General features: G+C 35.9%; 1 protein-coding gene across 1 annotated transcript in view; it reads right to left on the reverse strand.

The window, feature by feature from the left end:
- Window positions 1-27779, reverse strand: part of NYAP2 (neuronal tyrosine-phosphorylated phosphoinositide-3-kinase adaptor 2) — a 325867-nt gene that overhangs the window by 37746 nt on the left and 260342 nt on the right. Inside the window, exon 6 of the mRNA XM_020975494.2 lies at window positions 17366-17469. Within this exon, the coding sequence (XP_020831153.1) occupies window positions 17366-17469 (104 nt within the window). The remainder of the gene's footprint in view (window positions 1-17365; window positions 17470-27779) is intronic.

Consider the following 27779-nt stretch of genomic DNA (forward strand, 5'->3'; position numbering starts at 1 on the left):
TTTTGCTAAAGCTTAAGAGTTATATGACCTATTTCTTTTGCATGATCCTTCTCTCCCCACTCCTAACTCCAGCACCGAGCACAGGGAAGGTAAAAAGTAAAGGAAGGGACTTGTGGGGCACCTTCAATCAATCAATCATTAAACATTTACTGCCTACTATGTTTTAGGGCACTGCGTTAAGCACTGGGGATACAAAAAGAGTTAAAGGATAGTCTCTGCCTTCAAGGAGCTTATGATCTAATGAGGGAGGCATGATGGAAACAGATATATGCAAAGCAATGGATATAAAGGAATAAATATAACAGAAGGAAGGCACTGAAATTAAGAAGGTTTGGGAAAGGTTTCCTATGGAAGGTGGGGTTTTAGTCAGGACTTAGAGGAAGCCAAAGAGATCAACAGAGCAGAAGAGGAACATTTCAGAAATAGGACAGGACCACTGCAACTACCCACAGAAATTTTTCATAAGGATTTCTTGCTTAATGAATGAAGATCATTCCCTTTAAAGAGAAGGAACCTTTTATGATTGACCTTTATTTGTTCCTTACTGTCTATCTTAGTGTTTTTCATAATAAACTCCACTCATTTCTTGTAGCACTATTCCTACCTATCTAACTGACTCTATCTAGTGTACCTATCTATATAACTATGACTCTATTTTGACGACTTCCAATTGCCCTTAGGATTAAATGCAATCTCCTCAGCTAAGCATTTGAGAACCCTACAATCTGGCTTCCACCTACCTTTCCAGACTGATTTTATGCTACTTTCCTCCATTTATTTTATGTTCCAGCCATATTGGCCTACTAGTTCCTCTATGAACTTGACAAGTAATCTCCTATCCCTACTTTTTAAGAGTTTATTTTTTTTCTCACATTGTTCTCCTTAGCACACTATGGCTCAGCCAAACTGTTCCTCACTCAGGGCCTTCCTTTTCTCATTTTTCCTTCTCTTCTCTACCTCTTAGAATCTCTAACTTCCTTAAAGCTCAGCTTTAGAATTATCTCCTTCATAAAGGTTTTTTTTTTCCTGATTTGCCCAGAAGTTAGCATCTCTCATCCTCTTAACTACCTTGAATTTGCTTTGTATGATTTTTAAAAATTTTCTTATGTGAGCACACACTGTTTTCCCCTGACATAAAATGTAAGCTCCTTGAAAGCAGAACAATTTCATTACTGTCTTTGTAATACCGGCACCTAATATGATGCCCAGCACACAGTAGGTGTGTAAGTCTGGTATGTACTCACTCTTCATTCTACCTCTGGAATATCTAGTTTTCTTCAAAGCTCACATCACGTATCACTTTTTGCAAACACACACAAAATTTTCCTGAAAATGTCACACCTCCAGTTTTTAGGACACGCTCTAGAATTTTCTATGTGCTTATCTGTATGTGTGGTGGGTCTCCTCTGCTGTCAGCTGAAAGTAGATGCTTGATTTTTTCCTTTGTCTCACCAGGATTTCTCCCTGTTCGTGAGATGTAAGTTGCTTTCACTAAATATTTGCCATGAACTTGCTTACTTCTCGCTGACTTTAGAGTCTTCAGAGAACGATCTTCATTAAAAAAAAATAACAACTAATGACTGGGTAATATTTACCAATATCTATACCTCATTTATTCTAGAAAATATATGCTTTGAAGTAACAGTATTAAAACAAACAAATAAAAATATGATTTTGTAGGATGGGAGCTGGAGAGTAATATGCACCACTTCAAAACACAGGGTTCGACATTTAGGGATACAGTACTTAACTCTACCCCATGCTCCCCCAAAAGGGAAAGTTTTGGTCAGATTTACATCATTGACATTATTCAGTATTCGACAATTTTCTGGTAAAAATACAATAAAAATTTACATAGGCCCATATTTCTAGAAAGGGAAGGAAACTCAGAGGCCCCTGAAACCAGCTCCTACATGTTACAGAAGAAGGCACTGAAGACCAGGGACTTACCCAAGGTCATACATGTAGCATCAGAGGAGAGGTTTGCACTGACTTCAGAGCTAGGGAACTTTCTAGAATGCTATACTGTATTTCACAGGTAGATTTCTCTACTGCAGTTTATTGTAGCAAATCTTGTTTTAAGTTCCACTCACTCATGTCCTTTGTTGATATTATTTGTTGACTCTTCTCACCCAACCTAGCCCCCAAATCAAGAACAGATGGAATTCAAAGGTTCTCAGTATCATACATTTTGATTCAGAAGAGATCCAGTCAAAAGAGTTCCTAGCTTTTTTGTGCCGTGGACCCCTTTTGTCAGTCTAGTGACTCCTATGGATGCCTTCTCAAAATCAAACAATTAAAGTAAATATGATTATACAATAAATCAAATATGAAATACAATTATATATATATGTATATATGTATATTTAATATTCACAGAACCCTGGCAACCTTCTGAGCTCAGGAAAAGGAGGCTAAGAGAAATTAAATGACTTTCTCTTGGTCACACAGCTAGTAAACACCAGTTAAGGATTTGAATCCCATCTCCTCCTGATTCCAGGTTATTAAATCAATCATCACATTACTGCTCCTATTCTAGAAAAGGTGTGCCTAGAGTGAGCAAATTCAAAAAGAAATAGTAGTTTTATTTATTAGGCTGATGCTTTTTGTTAGTCTAAGATAAAATTTTATTAATCTCCAGAATGAAGAAAAGTATTTTTTTGGGATGGGTATAGGACTGCGATAGGGAACCTGTGGCCTCAAGGTCACGTGAGGCCCTCTAGGTCCTTAAGCGCAGCCCTTTGACTGAATCTAATTCAGTCAAAGGGATGCACTTGAGGACCTACAGGTTCCCCATCCCTGGTATAGGATGTGAAAGAACTGAAGTAGAGGACCTAAAAGTGATAAATATTCCAGCTCGGAAATTATATGATTCTCTGATATGAGATTAAGCACAAAATAAACTATTCAGTTCACACAGCTCCTAGTGTGTTTTCACAATATACCTTCATTGCTTTCCTTGAAAAATATTGAAAATTCCCAGATTACACATTCCCATGATTCAGTCAGTGTGGTAAGACACCTATTCCAATGTGTGTGTGTGTGTGCACATGCACACATTCACATTCATACATATATGCTTATATATGTTCATAATAACTTTATGAGTGCACACATACCAATACATATGGGTATATATGTATATATGCACACATGTATATGTATAAATGTAAGTATCTACATGTACACAAATATATGACCATTTTTCTTTGGGATTATTTATACTCTTTTATATGTCAGATAATTGAAAATTTACTCTAAAATATTAAAGGCAATGAAGGAAATATAAATATTTTGTGCATGCGTGTGTGGATAGTTAGCTTAATAGCTAGAGATAAATAGATATAGCATATGTAAAATATAGCCAAAATCCTTTAATATCTTTATTTTCCAATTTGTAGAATAGGGATACTTAACTACTTCTTAGGCAAAGAAAACAAATATAATTAGCAGCATCATATATACCTAACTAATGACTTACTAAGAAGCAAACTGGTATAGTGGAAAGAGGTGTCAGCCTTGAGTGAAAAAGATTGGAGGCCAAAACCTTCCTCTGCACCATGCTAGCTATGTGATCATAAGCAAGTCCCTTAATCTTTCATTAGCCCAGGCAAATCTTCGCGATTATAAATTATAGATCTGTGTGGGTTGAGGGAGTTTCCATACTGGAAGTTCTCTACATGGTCAAAGTCACAGATCTATAACAAAATATGCACACTACTTTCAGTCACTGTTTTTTGTTTGTTTGTTTTTTGTATTTTGTATTTTGCTACCAGTAGAATTAACATACAGATTTGAAGACAGACAACAGTAGTAGGCAAGGAATAAGCTGTATGTAAGGAGGGAGGAGGAGGGGTGCAGGTGAAGTGATGAGAGAAGTTCTCCTAGAGAAATCTCATATTTTATAAAGTAATAACTTTATAACCCAGTTAATCTATTTTACCGCCCTTCTAACACTTTTCTTCTTTTCTAAATGAAAAAGATTGTAAACTCTGTTTGTACTGCTAGGTGGAGCTATTTGTCCACCAACACTGTGAAATACATTATGGTGCCTAACTTGGTTAGACTTTCAAACCTCGACAGGTTGGAGATTTTATATTCTTCTCTTGCATTTTTTTACATGTAGTTTGACTGCCTCCTTCCCACCTCCCCAAATGCAATTGCATTTAAGCTAGAGGACGAATTGAGTCACACAAAAGTCACACTTTAAAATGCATTAGTGTGCCCAGGACTAACTTTATGCAAACATTGTTTTCTAAATTCCTGGATCCGTCTTCTTTTGGTGACCTTCTTTCAATCAAAACCCACCTTACTATGACCTAATCTCCCAAGGACCTATTGGTTATATTAGATCTAATTACTGTTCCAAGTCTTTCTAAGCTATAATAGTTCATAATTTCTTCCAGGTAATCTGATCAAATAATTTGAATACAGTGTTAATGATCGATAATGACTTAATTTGCTATGGCCTCCCACTTAACACTTTTGCTTGAAGGAGTGAGGAGTATAAAAATGTGAGGTAGTATCAAAAATGCTTTGGGGTAGGAGTGAGTAACTTACCACTTCTTCCAAGCATTGGCTCTGCCTACCCGAAAATGTGAGTAACTCAGTAAAGTTTCCCTTTCTGAGTGTCAGTTACTAAGACAAAGTAAAGAACAAGAATAACAATTACAAAATGCAATACACACGCATACACCTCATATTCTTCAAGCAAATATTTCCTACTTTTAAAGGAAGGACAACTCAATTCAGGGAACAGTACATCCATTCTCTGAAATTTTGTTTTACCTGCCCGTCATGAAAAGAAGCTTTCCAATAGAAGCCAAATAGAAAAGAAGTAGATCTTCATTTCAAGAGGAGAGAATTAGAATATTGAATGGCAACCAATTCAATAAGAGGTGGGGTAGAAAAGGTGAAAGCAGATTTTTCTCTTTCCTTTTCTTTATATCCTCCTAAGACAATAAAGTTAGGCCAGGCAGTGTCCCACAAGGCTGTTTTACTGCCAGGAGAAGATCACTGCTAAACTCTGCCTAATCAGGGTAGATACTAGATTTTGTTTCCCTTCCCTACTTTCTATCAAGGCTTAGTTTAAATGTCATCTCTGATCAGGCCATTCCAATTCCCTCATCTGCTAATGCCTCACACCCAACTATCTTGTGTTTATTTTGTTTTTTGTTGTGTATATATTTAACATATGTTCATATTCTTTTTCTTGGTAGAATGTAAGCTCTTTAAGTCAAAGCCTGTTTTATATTTTGTCTTTTCTTCTAGGTCAGTGCTTAATAAATCACATTTTATAGTCACATTTTTGTAGCACTTTAAGAGTATCCAAAGTTCTTTCCTTACAAGAGTCTTGTGATATAGGTAGGGGAAGGGAAGATTGTCTATTGTGTACCAGGCACTGTGCTATGCAGTTTATTAATATTATCTCATTTGAGCCTTACAATAACTCTCTGAGGTAGATCCTGTTATTATTCTCATTTTACACTTGAGGAAACTGAGGCAAGAGGGGTTATGTGACTTGTCCAAGGTCACATAGCTAGTAAGTCTCTGAGAGGCCAGATTTGAACTTATCTTCCTGACTTAAAGCCCAGCACTCTATCCTACCTGCCTCTGTAGTAGTATAGATATGCTTGTCTTATTTTTATAGCAGAGAAAATTGAGGTTCAGAGATGGACAAAAAGATCCTTATGGCCATATAATGAGTAAAAGTTAAAGCCAGGCCTCTGGACTCAAAGCTCAGTGCTTTTTCTACTACATCATGATATCTAGTTTCCTGGAGAGTTTTCCCAGTTTCCTGCTTCAGGTCAAGTACATACAACACGCTAAAATAAGTTTTATGATGGGAGACAACCTCCAGCCACATATATTCTGTCCATTCTAAGGACTGTATGGATTGTTTTTAAAAAAAGCCAGCAGGAAGTTGAGAGACCTGAATTCAAAATAATGAGTACGTGGCTCTGAGGGTTATATCTGCATGGATCTTAGAGGTATGCCTGCAGCAGACAGTTCTAGCTTCAGCAATCACACCTAGGAATTTTTATAACTAGGGCAAGCATTATGACTAATCAGTAAGACAAATTTAACTGAATCTGAAGACAAAAAAACTTAGAATTTCTTTTTAACATTAACCCTAGTAAGTATTAAGAGTGAGGTTCTTCACCTCAATTAATGTAATCAAAAAAGGCCCAAGCATGTCAATTATTTCAATCACTTGATTAAATCATAAAATAAATATATGTAAGTCCTTAACCAATTTGATATTATATAAATTAGGCCATTGGAATAAAGGCACATGATGACACACATGAAACATCTTGTGATTGGCTGAAAAGATCAGGGACACTTTTTGGTCTTTGTTAGTCCAGTGATAATCTTATTGAAGGAGAAAACCTTGAAGTCTAGTGCTGGAAGAACTGTATTCTGGTTCAGATTTCAATTAGAACCAAGCTCCTGAGAGGGAATCAGCCTTGGGGAAATGGATGAGGTAGGGTAGTGTCTTTCTATCTCTCTTTCTTTGTCTCCTTCACCTCTGCTCTTGAATTGGCCATTAAACAAGTCGTCTGAAAAACTGGACCAGAATGTTGAAATATAAAAGATGCCACTTGAGGCAGGCAATAACTCAAAAGACCTGACCCTTTTCATTAGAGAGAAGTATAGGCTATGGAATTTACAAAGGTAGAAACCCATAGCACCTTATACTCAAGAGGCAATTCATAATTCTCCACAAAGGGAGAAAAGGATTTCTAGTTACTAAGAGTTCAGGAGTTGTGAGGTACTCTTTGGTATATGTGTTGTCCCCATGCATAAAACATGACCTCTGTACTCTGTGCCCATTCTCTCTGTGGACCTTAGGTGTAATTCTAAGATAGTGTGCCCCAAAAGTTTTGCTTTGTAATTACAATTCTTGACAAGCTAATTGTTTGGAAGATTATCAATGTGAAATATACTAGTGGTGCCTCATAAGAGTCATTATCATAAACTCAGCCCCTTATGGTTTCCCTTAGAACTAAGAGACAGCTGCCCTCTAGGGACCTGTCCGACCAGTGTGAGGAGATGTTGAGGAAGTAGCCTAGAGTAAATGCCAACCCGTGGAGAGAGAGATGATATAGATTCTATGACACTCTAAGGTCACGGATGAGTAGGCAGCTCTTTAGGAAAGAGTTAAAAGGAACCAGTTGGCACCAGAGGTGGGGAGATCGAATGGAATATGGGATAGTATTTAAAGGAAGTATCATCAATTGATAAATTCCAGTTTAAATACTCATTCTTGTTAACCACATGTTTCTACCATGAAAATTGATGACAGAACTTCTCTATGAAGATTCCCTATAGGGCCCCATCTCTGCATAAAGAAGCCCCCTGACACCTAAAACAAAACATGATATTAAGGGTGTGGAGGACTCATAATGAGATGGAGAAAACTCTTATAAGCCCATCGGCAAATATTTGATCCAGTTCATGGATGAACAGAGCAACAAGAAGTCTTCCTTAAATACTCCCCTGACTTTTTCTGAGAACTCATTAAAGTGTGTTTGTGAAAGAGTGAAAAAGCAATTGTCCTTTTGCTTTTCTTAATAATGGTGAAGCTCCCATGGAAACAATAAGATAAGTCATATGACTAGTCTACTTCATAAGATGAAAAATTTCTAAACAAATAAACAAAATACAATATAAAAGAAAACACACAGTCGTTATTGTTTAAACATATTCATATGTTACTGAATACAATAAAAATCCTTTGTCTTTTTATGTCAGTTTCTCAGAAATCCTTGGAGTCCATTGGAGAAAAAAAAAAAAAGCTCAAGCTTGGACCTGAACTCAGAGAATAAATAATAGAAAGAAAACAATCTTCCAAACCATGAGGTATAAGTTATTGGATATCAGAGTGATTTAAGTGAAATGAAAGTCTTTCTCTTAGCACTACTTTGTTACTACATTTTAAATAATTATATTAGCATTGGAATTAATTAAATGTTTTATAGCCCTTGACATTCTTAATAGAAATACAAATTTCAGAGGATCAAGCATAATCTCATCAATTAGTAAATATCACTGTTATCAAGACAGGAAATTTCATTATGATATATGCAATAACCATTAATATAAGTGAGTACATGAAATAGCAAAATGGTATACAGAGAGGGCACAGGGCCGGCCTTGTAACCAAGAAGCCCTAGGTTTAATAACTGCTTCTGAAACATACCAACTTTGTGATATGAAAGTACATGAAAATTATACCCCAGGTAATTGTATGAGACTCCATGGTGTAGATGAAATACCACCCTTCTATGAAATCAGGTCCAGACAAAAAACAAACTAACTAAAAAACTTATTGACTTACTTAGTTTACCTAACTAATTAAAAAAACTTACAATGTGGCATAATTAACACAATCTAAAGTTAGTAAGGACAGCTACCACTCTCATCTGTACGTGTAAAGTCTCTACTATATATCACCACCACTAACAGAAGTACTTCCTTAAATTTCTTTGCTATCAATGGCATTATATCCTGTTTATGAATTCATAATGTTACAATGTAACAGAGAAATACGTTCCTGAATACAGTGAAGGATCAACTGCACAAGAACCGATCATTCTAGACCCTACTGACCCTGTGAACGTATATAAGCACTTAACACAATGACTGGCACATAGTAGGCACTTAATAAATGTTTATTGATTGGCTGACTTAGAAATGGAAAGTTGTATCAATGTGATGGGAAAGCTGAAAAGAAAGAACCTTAGGTGGAATATTGTTTCTTTTAATACATTTGCACTCAAGTATTAGAGAGATGACCTGGTACAATGGAGAGAGAGTGTTGAATTTGGAGTCAGAAGAATGAATTTGAATCACTTAGCTTCATGATCATAAACAAATCAATTAAAAGTAGTAGTAATAGTAATAATAATAATAATAGTAGCATTAATATGGCACATTAACACTTTTCAAGTGCTTTAATACACTATTTCATTTGATCCTTAAAACTCTATCTGGTATATATTATTATTATCCCCATTTTATAGATGAAGAAGCAGAGGTAGAGCCATTTGCACAGTAAGAACCTCAGTTTCCTCATCTATAAAATAGGATAACAATACTTACAGTACTCACCATGAAGTTGGTTTAGGGAAAGCTTTTTACACACCTTAAAGCACTACATATGGAGGGGAACAGGTTGAAATTTAGGCTATGTAAAAAACAAATGGTATCAATAAACATTTTCCCTTAACCTGATGAGAGATTATGTAGTATAGTAGAAAGAACAGTTACTCTAGAGTCAGAGAACATGTGATCTAGAGAAAAGCACTGGACCTCAATTAGCTTTTTTGTTTTGTTTTTGGTTTTTTTGAAAGGCAGTTGGGATTAAGTGACTTGCTGAGGGTCACACAGCTAGTAAGTGTCAAGTGTCTGAGGCTTGATTTGAATTCAGGTCCTCCTGACTCCATGGCCATTGCTATATCCACTGTGTCACCTAGCTGCCCCTCAATTTGCTCATTTTTGAAATGGGCAGGGTGGGCTCTGAGGTCCTTTGTAGCTCTAATTTTATGATCCTGTGATATAAATATGGGCTGTTATTATATGCAAGTTAGATTGAATAGTATGCAAAAAGGGGAGGGCTGTCTAGTCTTCTTTGATTGAGTATCACTAAATTATTCTCATGCTTTCCTTCCTGATGCTTCTCATGCTTCCCTCCTTCACCCCAATAATATGTTTAGGAGTAGGCAGATTGTCTTAATAGTGATTGTGAATAAATCACCTCCCTTTGTGTCTATTAGTAGACTCACTACATAGTGAAAAAGAATGGTGTTGAGCCAGCACTGTGCCTGGCTGCTGCATAAATCACACTTTCTGCTTCCCTGCCTTTCTGATATTTAATGACTTTCTTTCCCTCATTCAGGCCCTTGCTGATGAGGCCCTATAGAAATGCTCGCATTTGAATAGCTCTAGACTCATAAGATACCATTTCTGAAGTGTCCAGGCCATCCAGTGAGTGTCTCTCCCCTTAAGTTTTGGTCATGCAGACCAAATTCCCATATAAAGTCACGTTTGTTCATTTCTTAAAGGCATAGTAATTTAAGGAACTGTGAGATTGTAATGTAGAAATCCCCAATAGAAAATCACTACATTACTTCCCTGGGCCCTTAGTTTAAGATTATTTCTTTGTATATTCAACACTTTGCCTTGAAATGTAGACTAAAAGAAGTAGCACAATGGTGTATTTGTCAGAGGACCAGGATATGTTTCCCTTCTCCCACATCATAAATTGGCACCTTTGAAAATGACTGATGTGTTCTTTCTTCTGTCCCATCCAATCCCTCCAGTCTTTTATGCAAGATACATTTTGAATTTCTTAAACCTGCTGTAAAGGCACATGGAGGTTCAGAAGCCACCTAGATCTCAGGAAAGAGAAGCAGAGAACATTTCTGCAATAAATTCTAAGGCAAATCATTGGAAAACAAAATCTATGTATGAGGAATGGACTCAATGAACTCATTTTATTGCTGAGAATTAAAGTTGAGGGAAGAAGGACATGAACTGCTGAAGTTCACCTTGTTCAAGGGTTCAAAAATATTGGTTTGATGAATGCTGTGTTAAACAAAGTCTTCCTTTTTACTCTGCCTCTTTGACTATCAAAATAAAGCAAAACTATTCCTGAATTTGCTTGGATATTTCCCTACTCTACAAAATCAGCCTCTTCTTTCCTACACCCTTTATCCAGTCTCCTAGTCCAAGCCAAGTTTTAATAAAATAAAATTTAGAACTGAAATGGACCTTACCCTAGACCTTGCCATAGCTACTACAATGCAGATATAATTTGGTGCTTTCTTTTCCCCACACAGGAACAAAAAGAAGACAAAAACGCTTAGCACAGCTCTGGTTAGCGCTTAATAAATGCTTACTAACCAAAAAAAAAACCTTGCTTACCTCTGAAACTTATTAGATAGTGAGCACCATGAGAGGAAGGACTGTCTTTTACCTTTCTTTGTATCCTCAGTGCTTAATACTATGCCTGGCCCATAGTAGGCACTTAATAAATGTTTATTGACTGAAATATATTTGGGCTAGATGAGGAAGGGGTAATTGGATGTTCCAAATACCTAAACAATAACAGTTTCAGGCACAATCCTATTACATTTAACTGGTTATCTATGCCCTCTGTGAAAATTACTCTGGATGACTACCTTCTTTAGAATGATATCATTTTATACACACACACACATACAGATACACACAGATACACCTCTCTCTACACCTTTTAGCAATAAAATATCTGTGAAGAAAGAGAAAGGAAACAGTAAGTTGATATTTAATTCAAAGCACCTTTTATTATGAGATGAAACGAGATAATAATTATAAAGTGCTTAGCATCGTGCCTGGCACATAGTAAGAGCTATATAAATGTTAGCTAATATTGTCGATCTTTAGGTCTACTGCATGGACCAAAATAGACCAAGGAGGGCGAGAGAATTTTGATGGATATGATTGTCCTAGATTACTTGTCTATATTAGGGTAGTGGGAGTATAGATTTAGAGCTATAAGGGACCTCAACAACCAGCTAGTTTTGATCCCCTCATTTTACAGGTAAGGAAACTGAGACCTTAAGGGGTTAAATGGCTTGCCCCAGATCACATAGGTATTAAGTTTCAGATGTGACATTTGAACCCAATTCTATGACTCAGTTATACCTCTGAATCTATGATTCTGTGATTTTTCAACAGAATGGGACCCCTTGTCTTTGGCTCTAGGTCAGTTATGTATGTGCCTTGTAATATGAAAATATCTAAGGATTCATTGATAGGAACTGCTGCCAGTTACACTTATTAACGTGCAGAAACATTTTAATAATCACTTATAATATGCTGACACCTACAAATCATAAGTTACAGGAGAAATTCTTAAAGGGTGAATCTAGCCAGTAAGCAATTACTAAGCCCCTTCCAAATGCAGACACTATACTGATCACTGATTAGGCTACATTAAAATCAGAATTTCTGCTTTCCATAAGAATTAAAGGTAAAAGATCCAAGAGGTTTAGGAAATGTCTGAATCTTTTCAGTGATAGTTTTTTAAGTTCCCTCTCCTTCCTTTTAGAGTTTAGTTATTTTAAAGTCCTTAAAAACTAATTTCCTTATGGCTTATTTTGCTTAGTTTTTAGTAATTAACTCTCACAGCTGCGTATGACCAGTAGAAAGTTTTGAGATGCAGGTAATAAAGCAAGCCCTTCTGCTTCTCCTTCATAGTCCTTTTTCCTTATCTACAAAAACAAACATGTAACCAGTATAAATGGCCAGCTCCAATCTCCCTTTCCAGCCACATCTCCCTCTTCTCCCTTTCATGAATCCTACAGAGAATAACAAAAATTTCAGAATTTCAGAGTTAGAAGAGATCTCAGTGGTTAACTAGCCTGATTCATACCTGAACAAGAATTATTCCCATATCAAAACTGACAAATAGTCACATGGCCACTGCTCCCCTATTCCTCTCACCTAGTCTCTCTGAAATGACCTTCTATTTACACTGCATACATCTTCTACATACCAGTTATTTGCATGCTGTCTTCTCCATTAGAATATAAGCTCCTCAAGGGCAGGGACCTTTCTTGCCACTTTTTTTCTTTTGTTGTATCCTTAACTCTTAGCATAGTTTCTAGCCCTTAATAAATGCTTAAGGATTTGAAAAAAAAAAAGAAGGGGGAAGGGTTTTGTAGTATCATGAGGAATAGCTCTTGTTTCACTATTGTCAAGAAAACATGGCTTGTCATATAGGCAAAAATTACAAGTGTCTTCTCTTGATAAGTACATTCTACTTATAGTAGTCCACGTTTCTGTTGGACTGTCATGAGAAAAGTTAGATGATTTCTTGGATGTTATCTAAGATTAAAATTCCATGATTCTATGTAGTTTTATGTCTTGTCAGCTCAAATGAGTTAACATACGTAAAGCACTTTGCAAACCTTATAGAATTATATAAATTATATTATTATTATTATTGTAGAACCCCAGTAGAATATAAGCTTTGGGATACAGGGGGTTTTATTATTATGATTTGTATTTATATCATCAGTGCCTTATACAATGTCCTCCATAAAGCAGTTTCTGTAATAAATGCTTGTTGGATTGGATGGCAGTCTGCTTAAAAACATCCTTATTCTTGTTCCCAATAGAGTTTAGTTCAAATGGTGTATTTCCCAGTAACATCTTGCCAAGACAAACTGGTTGAGTCACTCACAAGAGACTATCCTAGTTTAAACCAACTGTTTTGTTATTCTAAAAGAGAATGGTCATTATATAGGACCCTAACAGCTGGTATCCACCATCCTAACCCTGTTTTATAAAAATGAAACCATCATTATCTTCAATGGAAATAGAGGGTAGGAGAGGTTACTGAGCAAATGGATCTGCTCTCAGGTGTGAATTTTAGGATGCATTCTGGAAATGTTACTGCATTTGTAACTCAGTTTTTATTTACTTTTGCCCTGAGTTTTTGGTGGGTTTTTTTTTAGCTTTAAGCTTTACTATGGGAAGGAAAAATAAAAGAGAAGACTTGAACTCTGCTATTCATACACTAACTTCCATATGGATTTCCTTGTACAAGTAAGAAAATTACTGTCTAATTATTGGTGCAGAAATTCTGCCCAATCTTCAAGCATTCATGAAATAACAAATGCTATAATACATGATGGTACAAGTGAGGCACATCTTCAGGGATGCTAGTTTTCTGGAATTTTCTTTTACCTTATATTTGACTGAATTTAGAGAAAATAACAAATTGTTGCCTGCCTATTCCAATGTCTTAGTAGGGTTTCCTCCTCTGTGTTGGGAGAAATTTTCTATGCTGATGAGAGCATCATTTATTCATCAGATGTTCTCTGATGAGTGATCTGACAAACAAAGTCTTGTGATTCCTCAGTTTGCTGTACTACAGAACCTAAATATGCTCCAAAGCCATGCAAATAGAACCATTACCTCTCTGTTTTTGAATTTGTAAGTTAATGGCTAAACTTGTTTAACAGCGTTCAGCTTTTATCCTGATTCCTGAGCACCCTGAAGGCTTCTGGCCATTGCAAGCTCATCATAGGAACCCTATTCAAGAGTTCAAATCTAGTTACAAATGTAGCAAATGGCAGACTATAATAAATGAACTGAAAACAAGGAGTTTGAAGAGAAAATAATCCATCTCGTAGAGGAAGAGTGTCCTTAAACACAACTAGAATGGATCATTATATGATCATAGATTTTAAAATGGAAAGAAACTTAGAAGTCATATGATCTGATTCCCTTATTTTATATAGGAAAGAACTGAAGCAAAGAGAAATTAAAGAACATGTCCAAAGTCACACATCTAATATGATACAACCCAGGACCCCCAAATTCAAATCTAATGTTCATTCCATTATGCCATATTTTCACCAAAACTATGAATAGGTGTTAAGGTCACTTGAATCAGTAGTACCAAGAGAGGTGAATACTGCTGGAACTATATCTGTGACATGCAATAGAAAGATTTTGCGTTAGGAACAATATTAGAAGTCATGAGTAGTGAAGTCTTGCTATATACTCAGCCAAGATGTTTTTTTTTTTTAACTAGGAACTCTGTTACCCATTGGTTTATAAATGAAGGTATCCAGGTTCCAAAATGATGCCAAACAACTGTTGAAACTATCATGATTTGTTGAAAAAAGGAGTCAATTACTGGTGGTCCTACTTTAAATACATTTCATACTAGACTCAAGTAACTGGCTGTCTTAGAATTGTCTAGGAGAGTACTTACAGCTAGCAACTTATAGGAGAAAGGAGTGAACATTTCTTGGTCCCATAATCACATCTCAGATTTTAAAATATAGAAGCACTGTGAGAATGCCTATTGCTATTACTTCAACTGTAGACCATAGAAATGTAGTCCTTGAGTAAACCATTTAGGCCAGAGATACTGTAGCCCATAGACCCCAAAAGGGTTCATGGATGATTTTCAGGGTATCTGTAAACTTGAGTGTAAAAAAAATTACACTTTTATTTCAATGTAGCTGGTCTCCTTTGTAAACTAATTCAATTTATTCCACGTATTTAAAAACATTCAAACTGACAAAGGGGTCCATGTCACAAGAAAAAGCTAGGAACCCCTGATCCAGCTGATGTAAAATCTGACCTCTACTCCCCATCACTATAATGGAATACCTATGATGTATGCATCATGTTAAAGCTTCCTACCAGTTTCCTTAGCGATCAAAGGGTATTTTTCTTCTTGAAGATACAAGGAAGACCCTACATGGTTTTGTAAATACTGAATAATGCTGTCACAACAACCATTATCTTTACTGCAATGGCTACCTTCTTAAAGACTTCTCCATTTCCCTTCTCCATTTCCTTCTGTATACAGGAGGTATTGGAGGTGGGGAAAGAGAAAGAAATAAAGAGAATTCCTTCAGTGATCAAAGGACAATTCACAAGCAAGAAATACATAGCACAAGATACATTAATTCCATCCATAATATTCATCAAATCATTCACTGCAATTTTCTCCTTGCAATCCCTTCTTGTTTATTTGATCACTTGGTACCCAGTTTTTCTTCTTTCATAGTACCAGTCAACCAGGTTACATGATCCAGAAGCATTACTCTCCCTATAACTGTTTAAATTCAGTTCTAAAGACTTTTTCAATTCATTTCTTAGCTAGAGACTAGATCGTCAAAAGAGCAGTCAAGGTGCCTTTGTCAGAAAGAAGCCAGACTTATGTCTTGTTTGCAGAGTGCCTCTCTTATTCATAAATCAAAGCATGAGCACATTAGGTCAGTGCAAAACACTAAGAAACACTGTGGCTTCCCATTAGAAGGAAGTACAATTATTCTGCTGGTTCACATTTTTCAAAAGGCCTGACATTTTGAATAATTGATAAGTGTATAATTTCTTAAGGAGAAGTATATTTTCAGTAATGGTCATTCCCCATAGAGGAGATGCCCTCTGTCCTCTGTGGATTTATTTCATAAGGTGCCATTTTAGAAATCTCTCTTTCTCTCTTTCTCTCTCTCTCTCTTCTCTCTCTCTCTCTCTCTCTCTCTCTCTCTCTCCCTTCCTCCCTCCCCCTCTTTCTGTCTGTGTGTATACAGATGCTATGAATTGCATGAATATTAACATCAGTTGACCAAGGAGAGGGTCCCATGAAGGTGAAAGAGCATGTCAAAATCACTGTTAATCTCACAAATAAAAGTAGAATAGATTTCTATTTTCTTTTGGTAAGATGTTGTTGTTATTGTTAGGGGGCAGGGGAAGAGTTGGAGGAATATAGAAGCTAGTTTTCAGTGGTATAGAGCACTCTGTATGTTGAAATTCCCTCCACTACTGTAGATAGACACCTTTGTCTATTGAGCATGTAACAGAGATGATATTTAGATAGAATCTTAGTAGTACTTACTAATATTTGTTTAATTGTTCTGGAAAACTAGGAAAATCCCAAAATACAACTTGCCCTCAAGTGAATAGTATGCTAACATTTCATATTACACAGAATTACATGGTACTTGAACCTATCTCTTTCTCAATTTCTTGTCTTGTCACTTCAAGTGATAACATTTTATAGTCTCATTGACCATCCAGGAACACTTAGAGTCTCTTTCTGAGGTCATTACTGACATGGTTATTATGAAAAGACATTTTGTCCAACCTTGATTTCTTATTCTACAATTTTTGATGAATATGATTAGAATTATACTCTCCAGTTGTTCAGTTTGTCTATATGGTCTAGGTTAGAAGAGAGGCTAGCTGTCATGTTTAATCAAAATAATTTCATATATGAGCATTTATAAGGACAACAATGTCTCATGGTGTCTTACAGTCATGCTCCAAGCTAAAGGAAATATGACACTGGCACAGATGTTACAGTACAATAAGACCAGAGTTTAAATGCATGTACAAGTTTGGTGACAACGTTGATGTGTTTTCAACAAGACATTTAACAGAAACCTACATAAAATAAAATAGTTAAATTTATCAAACATTGATAAATTTTTAAAGACAGTATAAAAGTACATAAAACATGGAAAAGACTAAAAATACCAAGTTAATACATACAAATTTACTACATTTATATTACAGAATGATGGAAAATAGAGACAAAAAGAAACAGCCTGGGGACAAACAGCAAAGAAAGTTCCACCAGGAGCAAAGAGCAGACTTTCCTTGCTGAGTGATGGGACACACAACTGCACAACCCATCTCATCCACGCATATGCACACATAGAAAATTAAAAGCAAATGTCAAGAGTCTACAGGTAACAAATGACAGACAGAGAGACGTGAGAAGCATTTGGCATGTTGCGTGCGTCACGTGAAGTCATTCACGATTGGCTAACGATGATGGTACCTGGCTCTGTTGCAGATCGCTGGCTTGCCTGAGAGGAGTAACTGATGGAGGAGGCACACCTGATGTGGATGCAGACCGACCTAATCTGCAGCTTACTTTAGGCTCTGTGAAGGAGGGGAGAAGACAAATAGTTAGCATCACTGACCTCAATTCAGGCTTGCGAGAAGTGAGGAAATGAACCTCTCATATAGAGTGATGTCAAATTGATTTCTCTAAGGAACCATTTCATAAGAATATCTTCCATGCAGTTATGATGAGTAACTGCTTTCAAGTTCTCTCTCATTGTACTTTGCCACTATGCATTATATGGGCTATTATTGGAGTTGTTATTAATGGCAATTGATTAAATCCTTTAATGACCAATGATTGTGAACAGTGTTCCATGCTTAGATCAGCAATTTGGGAACAAGAAGAAACATCTGCAAACCACTACATTGGCTGCATTTCTCCTTGTTTATAAATTGATCTAAAAAAGTAAAGGGCAGTTTATTTTAAGGGTTTTGGTCAGTTTCAAAAAGAATCATACACTCTTTGCATTAATATTTCATTATGTTAGGGCAACTTATTCAATGAATGGTATTTTTAGTTTTTAACACTAGCAATCTTGAACAACACCACCACTATCTTGGTGATTACTACCCAATTGATGACTCTAAGTACTTTATTGGCCTAGCCAAAATTATAGAATTGAGCTTGCAGTGATGAAACTTGAACACATGACATGGTAAGGGAAAGAACACTGCTTCTTTGAAGTCAGAGGACCTAACCTCTCATGACTATGATCTATTGGAACTGAGATAAATCAGTCAATCTCTAGGTGCCTCAGGTTTTCATTTGGATGTTAAATTAAATGACCTCTGTGGTACCTTTCCTATGATCATTCACTTAGTTCCTTTATTAAAGTATCTTGTAAAATTTCCTAATACTATACAAAAATACTATGGTATTTACAAATAATCATTTTTAAAGAAATTACAATTTAGGACACAAAAGGGTCATAAACATGACACAGATATAGAGTTTAATCTCCTCACTTTACAGATGAGCAAATAGGTCCAGAGAAATGAAGTGACATACCCAGAGTCACATAGCTAAAAGTATCTAGAATAAGATTAGAACCTAAGGCTTCCTGACTTAACTTCCAGCACTCTAGTCACCACTAACAGTGTCATCTAACCAGTCAGCCTGCATGTGGACCACAAAACTTCAGAGTGCCTCCTGAGCCAGATTAAAATGTAATTGGGAAACGTTTAATGGAATAACTATAAAATATAATATAATATAATATAGATAATGTTAATTTGTGGTTTTCTAAGTCAATATGCTGCCCACAGTGATCTATTTCTACTTGAGTTTGGCACTACTGCCCTACACCACATTGATCCTTAAAAATATCTTTCACTGCTAAAAGCTAATAGATAGTTTAAGGAATCTGGCAAAGCCATTTAAGTAAAATAATTGTTATTGAAAATGAAAAAAAGGGATGAAGACATTAGCACATTGGATTTAATTAATAAAATTATGTTTATGTTTATAAATGTATAAGTTAAGTTTTAGTTCCTCTCTAGTTAGTACTTTTTCCAGACTCTCCAAGCCTTTCTCTAAAATACCCCATAAACATCTTCAATCAGATGCCTCCTTTGTATTTCACACACTGGAAGTAACTATTATGCTTGAAGAAATTGACTATGTAGTAGAGGAGGAGCCAGAAGATGTGAGCAGTAGAGATCAGTGGAAAAACTTTATACACGAAGACTTCTAACTAGTGATTTTAAGTAATAGTGAGAAACTTCCTGTGGGCTTTGTGGGATCAAAGGTTACTTGTTCATTGGTCTTGGTTTTCATTCAATAAAAATGTTCATGATTATAGGCCTTCTTTGCTGTATATTGGGGAGAATATGCCAGGTTTCTTTAGTCGACGCTTGAGTCGAGTATGATATTCTTTAATGTTTAATCTGTGGACTTCCAGCAAAAGATGCCTGATAACTGAATTCAAACAACCAAGCTCCTATGTACGTATTCCAGCAAAAATTTAAAAATACAACCAAAGCAATTAATGATAAAGAAATTCAATAAAAATTATAGTGACTACTCCAGAATCACACAACTAGACAGAAGCATATGGGCAATAGGAAAGGAAGTCTTTTAGAAATGTCAGCAGTACTTCAGGCAAACTATACTATAACCTCCAACATGACCAGTCAGAGACTCTTTTTATCTTCAAGGCTCTGTATTTGAAGGCAGCAAGAGCAGACAGTTACCCCAAAAATGACCTTTAGGGTGGTAAGAAATTAAGATCAGGAGCTATGAGAGTCACCAGAAGTATTATTAACAGTGAATGTGGCTGAAGAAATGCTCAAACTGAGACACCGAAGAATCAAGAGCACAAAAGTCCCTATCACTCTCTCATGAGACACGAAAAAAAGATCTTGGAGATCCAACATTTTGATCCTCAAATATTCAGGGATGTACTCCTGTGCATTGGAGGTCAACACAAGAATCCAGTTGAATCATGTTGAGACAAAGCAGGGGTCAGAGACTGGCTCTGGCACAAAACTCTGATTAGGGAACCAAAGATGGATAAAATGATAACATGAATGATGAAATGAACAAACACCATAAGTATTTTAATAAATGCAAAAATACAAAAAGTCTATTATTGAAGGAAATATATATCTCTATAAAAACTGAAATGAGAAACTGAAATGAAAAAGTGTATTTTCAAAAGAGGAATATATGAATACATCAAAGTAATAAACAGGAGATGAACAAATATCTTAGAAGACAAAGTCATAACCTTAACCAAATGACTGAAAAAAGTAGAATATTTAAAGTGTGTGGTATAAAAAACAACTGATCTGGACAACAGGACAAAGAAAGTTATCAGACTGTCTGAATATCATTTCTAAGAAGCCTAAATACTGTATTTCAAGAAATCAGAAAAGAAAATTCCAAGATCTCTTACAGTAGGTGGTGGCAAAGTAAACATATGATGAATCTACTGATCATCTCTTGAAAGAAAAGCCCGAGGATTTTGGAAAGAGGCAGAGTAAGACAGAAAATTCCAAGCTCTCAAGATTTTCCCCTACAAGAGATAAAAATAACACCTCAGGGTGAATATAGAGTGCTAAAAATAAATAAAATAAATAAAAGTAAGAACCAGCACATGCCTGGTGAGTGCAGAAGAAGTGGAGTGGGGATACTACTGGCTATGGGCACTTACAGGAGGCTGGAGGTCTCGGTGTAGGTTCTAGGCCAAAGGGGAAAACTGAAGGGGCATTCAAGGCCAGAGGTACCATCCCCCATACCCTAGAACTAGAGGTGATTACAAAAACTAAGCTATTACAAATTTAAAAAATAAATGCAGAAACAAAGAAGAAAGAATTCTAATACAGAGAGTTATTATGGGAATAGAGAAGACTGGGGTTCATCTTCAGAGAAGGATACTGAAGCAAAGAAATCCTCTTCTACCCCAAAGAGTAATATCAAATGGTCACTTGCCCAAAAAGAATTAATAGAAGAACTTTAAAAGAGCCTTTAAAAATCCAATGAGAGAAATTGAAGAAAAACAAAAATATAATAAACACACAAAAGGAACACTCCAAAAAAAAAAACCCAACAAGATTATGAAAAGAAAGCCAACCAATTAGAAAAGGAGATCCAAAATTTTAAGGAAGAAAATGACTCCTTGAAAATCTGAATTAGGCAAAGGGAAGCCAGCAAAATTATAAGAGATCGATAAATAACAAAACAAAATATAAAGAATGAAAATAATTGAAGAGAATGTGAAATATCTCATAAGAAAAATAACCAATCTGGAGAATAGATCAAGAAGAGAAAACATAAGAATAATCTGACTACCTGAAAGGTATGATAGAAAAAATAATCTTGATACAATAATACAGGAAATGGGAGAATAAGAGAGGGATCTTTGGGAGGAGAGGGGAGAGTGAGGGAATAGATCAAGGGGTGGTATAGAAGGATGTTTAGATTTATGGGAATGGGAGGATAAGAGAGGGATACTTGGGGAGGGTAGTTTAAGTAATAGGAGAGCAAAATAGTGGGTAGAAGTAAAGTAGAGGAGTTAGGAAGGATAGGAAATAAAAGATACACATCAGAAGTAGAATTTGTTACTGAGTGCACATTTCTATATATGTATGTATGTGTATATATACATATATATATGTATGTATATATCTATATATGACTATATTAATGCTTATTGTGGCCTTCTGGGGGAAAAAGAACAAAGTAAAATTGCACAGCAGAGACTAAAAGAAAACTTACAAGGAAGCAAAGAAAGGATGGACAGCTCTCAACACAATGCATAGCATTCATTATATAAGCTTTCTTGAAATGGAAATTTATTGCTATGTATTTTGAATCCTCTCGTATTCTGTTGTGCACATGACATGTTTTTTTATTTTCTTATTTTGTATTTAAATTTCAATATTTATGCTTATAACACTTCTTTTTCCTTTTCTTATTGTGTATTTAAGTTTTACTAATTAAAAAAAAAAAGAAAGAAAAGCCCAAAGGAAAAATCTCAAGATTGTTATAGCCAAATTCCAGGGCTTCCAAGTCAAATTAAAAAAAAATGTTACCAGCAACAGAAATAAAGATTTTTAGTTCCAAGGAATCAGTCAGTATTACATAAGCCCTGAAACTTCTCTTTTAAATGACAGAAGAGCTTGGAATTCAATATTTCAAAAGCTCAAAATCATTTTTGGCTTATTTGCAAAAATAACTTACCATACAAAGATGAGAATAATGCTAAAGGAGGGGGAAATGGATCTTTAATGGAATAGAGAATTTCAAATATCCTGGATGAAAAGACCAGAGCTGAGTAGGAACTATAAATGCAAACATAAGATTCAAGGGAAACCTAAAAATAGAACTTTTAGAGAGTATATATGATTCTGAAGGTCCAACATTTAACAGAAGAAGAAGAAATAAGAAATAAGTACCTTCAGAGTGTTAATTCTTCAAATGATATTGAGGGATTATGAGAAAATGGAGGAATTGAGGATGGATTTCTTCTATTGTAATGGTTTAATAAGAGTAAAAGAAAGAAGGGAAAATGAAATACAATAGGGTGGCAAGGGAAAAAAGGGGGCTAAAACTTACATTTCTCATAATTAGTTTGTATGTAAAGAATATATACACAAGGATAAAAGAGTAGGAGGAGTGCACATTCAATGAACTTCACTATCTGAACTAGCAAAAGAGGACTAAATAGACATGCATACATATGATGACTTTGTTGAAGAAACACTACAACATCAACAAGGAAAAATGTAGGAATGATGGGGAAAAAGTTGGTGATGGAGAGGATGTTAAGAAGGAAAGCAATACCAAAGGAAGAATAGTCTCAAGAAAAAAGAAACTTCCTTTTTCAAGATAAGAATAGGTAAGGGGGGCAAGGAGTGGAAGAACTAGAAAAGAAGGGAGTTTCTGTCAATTGAGGAAGAGCAGAAAACTGTGGTGTATTAATTTAATGGTGTATTATTGCTTCTTATGAATTAATGAAAAATATAATTCCAGAGATGCTCGAAAAGCATGAACTGATTCACAGGGCACAACTAGGAGAACTGTTTATATAATGATGACAATATTGTAAGGAAAAACAACTTTGAAACACTTAACAATCCTAATTAAAACAACCAACATTGTCTTGAAAGATCGTATGATAAAATATGCTACATCTGATAGAAGTGTGGCAGGACACATAAATTTTTGGACATAGCTACAGTATGGATTTCTTTTATGCTTATTTGTTAAATCTTTTTCCTACTTTTTTTTTAATTAGTAAGGGGGTGGGGAGTCAAGTAGTATTAAAGGTGATGCCAAAAAAAGAAAAAGAAAAACTGAAAAATGGAAGACCACTGAAACATTTTAAAAAGTGCACAGTCCAGAGGAAGGAAGAGAAAAGCACTATAATTTTCAATGTAATGGGTTGAAGCAGTGACAAACCTATTGTATTTTATTTTGTTATATGGAAATACTCAGTTTTTGTGAAGTATAGAACAACATAGATAGAAATATAGAGAGATAGAGATAAATGAAAGATAGATTATATGTATATGAGTGTGTGTGTGTGTGAGTGTGTGAGTATGTGTGTTATGATACAACCTTGGAATTTGATTTCCTAGGAATCTTTGATACAGCAAGTATTACATACATTTGTATATTTAGTGCACATTCCCTTAGCTAATCCCTGATATAACTGAGTAAATCATTTAAGAATGCAGATTTTTAAAACTTTCCAAATGATCTCCCATTAATGCATATTAACAATTTATTTTAAGAATATTTCTCTTGCTAAACTAAGCTGATTTATAAAGCTAGTTTCTGATCAAATTAAGTTGTTAAACTAACGGAAGCAAAATTATGACTAAGAAAGGGGGTGGGGCAGGGAAGAAATACCAGACCTAATACTATTAGAAGAGATGAAAATACATGCTTCACATTTTGGAGAAATGTTGCCCATTCAGTCCATTAAAATACCATTTAGAGTCCCAGAAAGACTTAAGAAACTGCTATTCTTATTGACTGAGTGGTTTACGTCAATTGTTTTTATTTCATCTCCACCTAATAATACCCTTATACAAGGCTCCTACACAAAGTATTCTACTAAGGTTTGTTATTCAGAAACCGTTTGTGATGTCCAAATCCAATGGCCTTTTTTCTTCTCCTTATTTCCCTCATATCTTTTGACAACGGTGATCACATTTTTCTGCCTGGATTCTCTTCTTCTTTAGTATCAAAGGCAAGATGCTCTTCCATATCCTTTTACTTTTTTGATCTCTTCTTCACTCTTTTCATTTACTTTTGGAGAAAGGCCCAAGCCAGACAGCCTTCATTCCTCTCCCAGTTCAGCTTCTGACTTTAAGTAACTTCCCCTAGTACCCAGGGCCTCCTGACTCTGGAAATCCAACTATGACTGTAACTTTCTCACTCTAGAATATCCTTCGGTTAGTCTAGCTTCCTTCTGCCTTTGGTGAGTTCTTCCAAGGGCCTCCATTTGTCCAGGTTGGACAGACATTATTCCTCTTCCGGCTCTGCTGTTGAAATTCTCAATTTCTCAACCAATCTCCCCACAGCACCCAGCACTCTCCACTTTTCAACTTCCTCTTGTATATCATCTTCCCCTATTATAATCTAAGCTTCTTAGGGATAATGACTTTCTTTTTGCTTGTATTTGTTTCAGCACCACCTAACACAATGCCTGGTACTTGGTAAAGGCTTAATAAATGCTTGTTTCTTACCTTCCTCCCTTTTAATTGGGAGGTTTTATTGATAATTTAATTTTTAGCCCTGTGCTGACCAATAGGAGAAAGGCAGCATAATATAGTGACAGAGGGTCAACCTGGAAACAAGAACACTTTGGAATAGTTCCAATCAAAGTTGAGTTCAAGTCTTACCTCAGATGTTTTGCTATTATTTTCAGGTTAGGTCACAACCTCTCAGTGTCCCCAGGCAATACTCAAAGAGACTGAAGAGTTTGAAGAGACTCAAATGATCAGAAGTCCAGAGACTGAAAATACTGGATCTCTCCTCTCTCACCCTCACCAATTCCCACCTATGCCCTCATGCAGGGTCATTGGCATTGACCTCCACTAATGGAAGTGAGAATCTCATACCAATGGGCTTTGGGAATCAGATCACATTCTGAAAGTGTCCTACACTATTGAAGTCACAACAGTGCCTTAGGCATCTCTCTAAGACTGTAAGTTATAGATTAACTAACTGCTGATTTAGATAATTGATGGGTGGAAGGAATTTCTATACTGAGAGTGCTCCATAAAGATTAAATCACAAGTCTTGATTAAAGAAAACTAAAACAAGACATAATTACCTTTACATTCTCAACTTGTGCTCTCTAACTTGTCTTCTCTCACTGCAATTCACTCACCCCTTAAAGCAATGATTTCCAAATACATCTCTCTATACTTGACTTTATTCTTTAACTTGTAATTGTTCCTTGGCTATTTATGTCTATGCTATCACTATTTTCTAAGGCACCTGGGTTCAAAACCTTGAGTCACAATTATTTCATCCTTCTTCTTTTGTTCTCTGCATTGATTTTTGTCTTCAAAATGTCTCTCCTATTTGTTCTTTTCTCTCCATTCTTTCTGCTATAATTCAAATCCAGTTTCACCTGGAAAGATCATCCCAAAATTGCTCCAATAGCCTGGCTCTTGGTTTCCTCATGGTAAGCTCTACTCCTCCCAATTTATCCTACTGATTAATTGTCAATTGATGTCAATTGATCATTTTTAAAATAGTATTTACTGAGTGTATTCCCTGCTCAAACATCTTCTGTGATGCTTATTTTTTACTGAAGCAGGCTGGTCAAACAAGGACTCTCATCCCACCATGTAGGGAAGAAGAGAGGAGCTGATGAAAAGATAGGAATAACAATAGGTGGCCGGTGGAAGAGTACAATGAAGCTATCAGGTACAAAGATGGAAATTGGAAGTTCCTCATTTTTTCTTGAAATATTCAATTCATTATTTCCACTTAGTGCACCTGAGGTATTTATAAGACTGGATAGAAATAAACGGTTTTACAAGCTATTCACAGGGCAGTATACAACATTAAGGATAGAAATAACAGTATAACTTGTAACTTTCCAACATTGTGCGTCATGAACGCATACTTACTTTGGGAGTACCACCTACCCTTTCAGAACATAGTGTCAAATTTCCATCAGGATTTGGAATGAGATGCTCTAACTAATGTTTCTGAGGAATCCTAATACTGAGAACTCTCACTTAGACATACTGAAATAGCAAATTCAATGCCAGTCCAAGGAATCAGAGGTAAATGATGTGGGTTCACTCCAGGGTTCTGTTCAGCACTATGGCTGAAAACATTACCCATTGAGCTAATGAAGTGAGTGTCTCTTGCCATATGAGATCACAGTACTGATTCATTTACTCTGCTCTCCTACCTGCAGGAGCAGACTGGTAACTGATGTGTCAAAGTATATGAAATAAAAGGAAATATACTATAAAACATGTGGTCAACAGTGTCACATAACAAAGTCAGTTTTTCCTCCTTATTCCATTTGTTGGTCACAAGAGAGGCTATGCTGTAGTTGAAACAGGATTTAACTTAAGATCAGAAGATCCTTTAAGGTGACTTGAGGTTAACAAAGCGTTTATATAAGGTAAGTCATTTGATCCTCATAAGCATCTTGTGAGGCAGGTGAACAAATTGAGGCGCACAGAGTTTAAGTGACTTGGCAGGGTAAAGCTCTTCAGAACCTGGATCCACCTTACCTTTCCCTAGGTTGAGAGCCTGGATCACTGTGAGAATGATTGCATGTTTGACAGCAATAAGGAAGTTAGAAAGAGAGAATGCTTTGGAGGGCAAAATGAGTTCAATTTTTGGATTGACTAAGTTTAAGATTTTTAGAAGATACAGGCAGCTGGAAATGAGAGACTAGAAGGTCAAAAGAGAGGTAAGGGCTGGACAAATAGATAATATGAGAATTATGTGCATTAAGATGATAGTTGAACTCAAGTAAGATGATGAGATCACCAAGCAAAAGGGAATAGAGGGAAAAGAGAAGCATCTGTCGATGATTTATTTGGCTAACACCACATTAGGCGTTCATGCATTGGGTCACTCGGCTTCCCTGAGTATTAAATTTTGTTGTCTTTTGTCTTTAATGATAAGCACAGAAATTTTCTTATCCTTACTGCAGGGGAAATGTGAAATCCAATATTATCTCAATTAGTATTGCGTGTAATGAAATCTTTGGTACCTCTGTTGCTACTGAGGCTGCTTCTGCGTTGTCCTTGCTTTCCAAAAGTGAAGGTAAAGGACCATGTTCCCACTCAAAATGTGCTTATTTATAAGAGATTGGCATTACCAAGAATAATGCTTTCATCTAACTTCAAGGAATTGATATCTGTTATACTCAGATGAGGTAGATCCTTTTGTCACCTTATTTTTTTTTAAGTGCACTCTCTTTCAGCACCCAACAGAAGTATTGTGAGTTTCAAAGTTAATTGTTCTGATAGAAATTTCTAATCAGTGTCCATCAAACTTCCAGGGTACATGAAAGGCAGAGGAAGGTTGCTTTGAATACTGGAAAATGTACTTGGCATTGACAAAAACTCTGAACACGAGCCAGACAGGTAGTAGTTAGAACTTGAGATAACATAGGTTTTTGAGAGAAGCTGGAATCTCCTCACATGTTAAAGGCCAAAATTTCAATACATGAGAGAGAAATAGTGTGCTGTGTTCAAATGAATGCAGGGTTTGCAATTTTAAAAAAAGTCTAGATCAAATTCCGCTACGTTAAAGTATACTAAGGCCATCTTTTTTTTTTTTTAAAGATAATATTTTAGGGGCAGCTAGGTGGCACAGTGAATAGAGTACTGGTCCCGGAGTCAGGAGG

This window comes from Phascolarctos cinereus, unplaced genomic scaffold (assembly GCF_003287225.1).
Source record: "Phascolarctos cinereus isolate Bilbo 61053 unplaced genomic scaffold, phaCin_HiC Scaffold_7;HRSCAF=346, whole genome shotgun sequence".
Lineage (NCBI taxonomy): Eukaryota > Metazoa > Chordata > Mammalia > Diprotodontia > Phascolarctidae > Phascolarctos > Phascolarctos cinereus.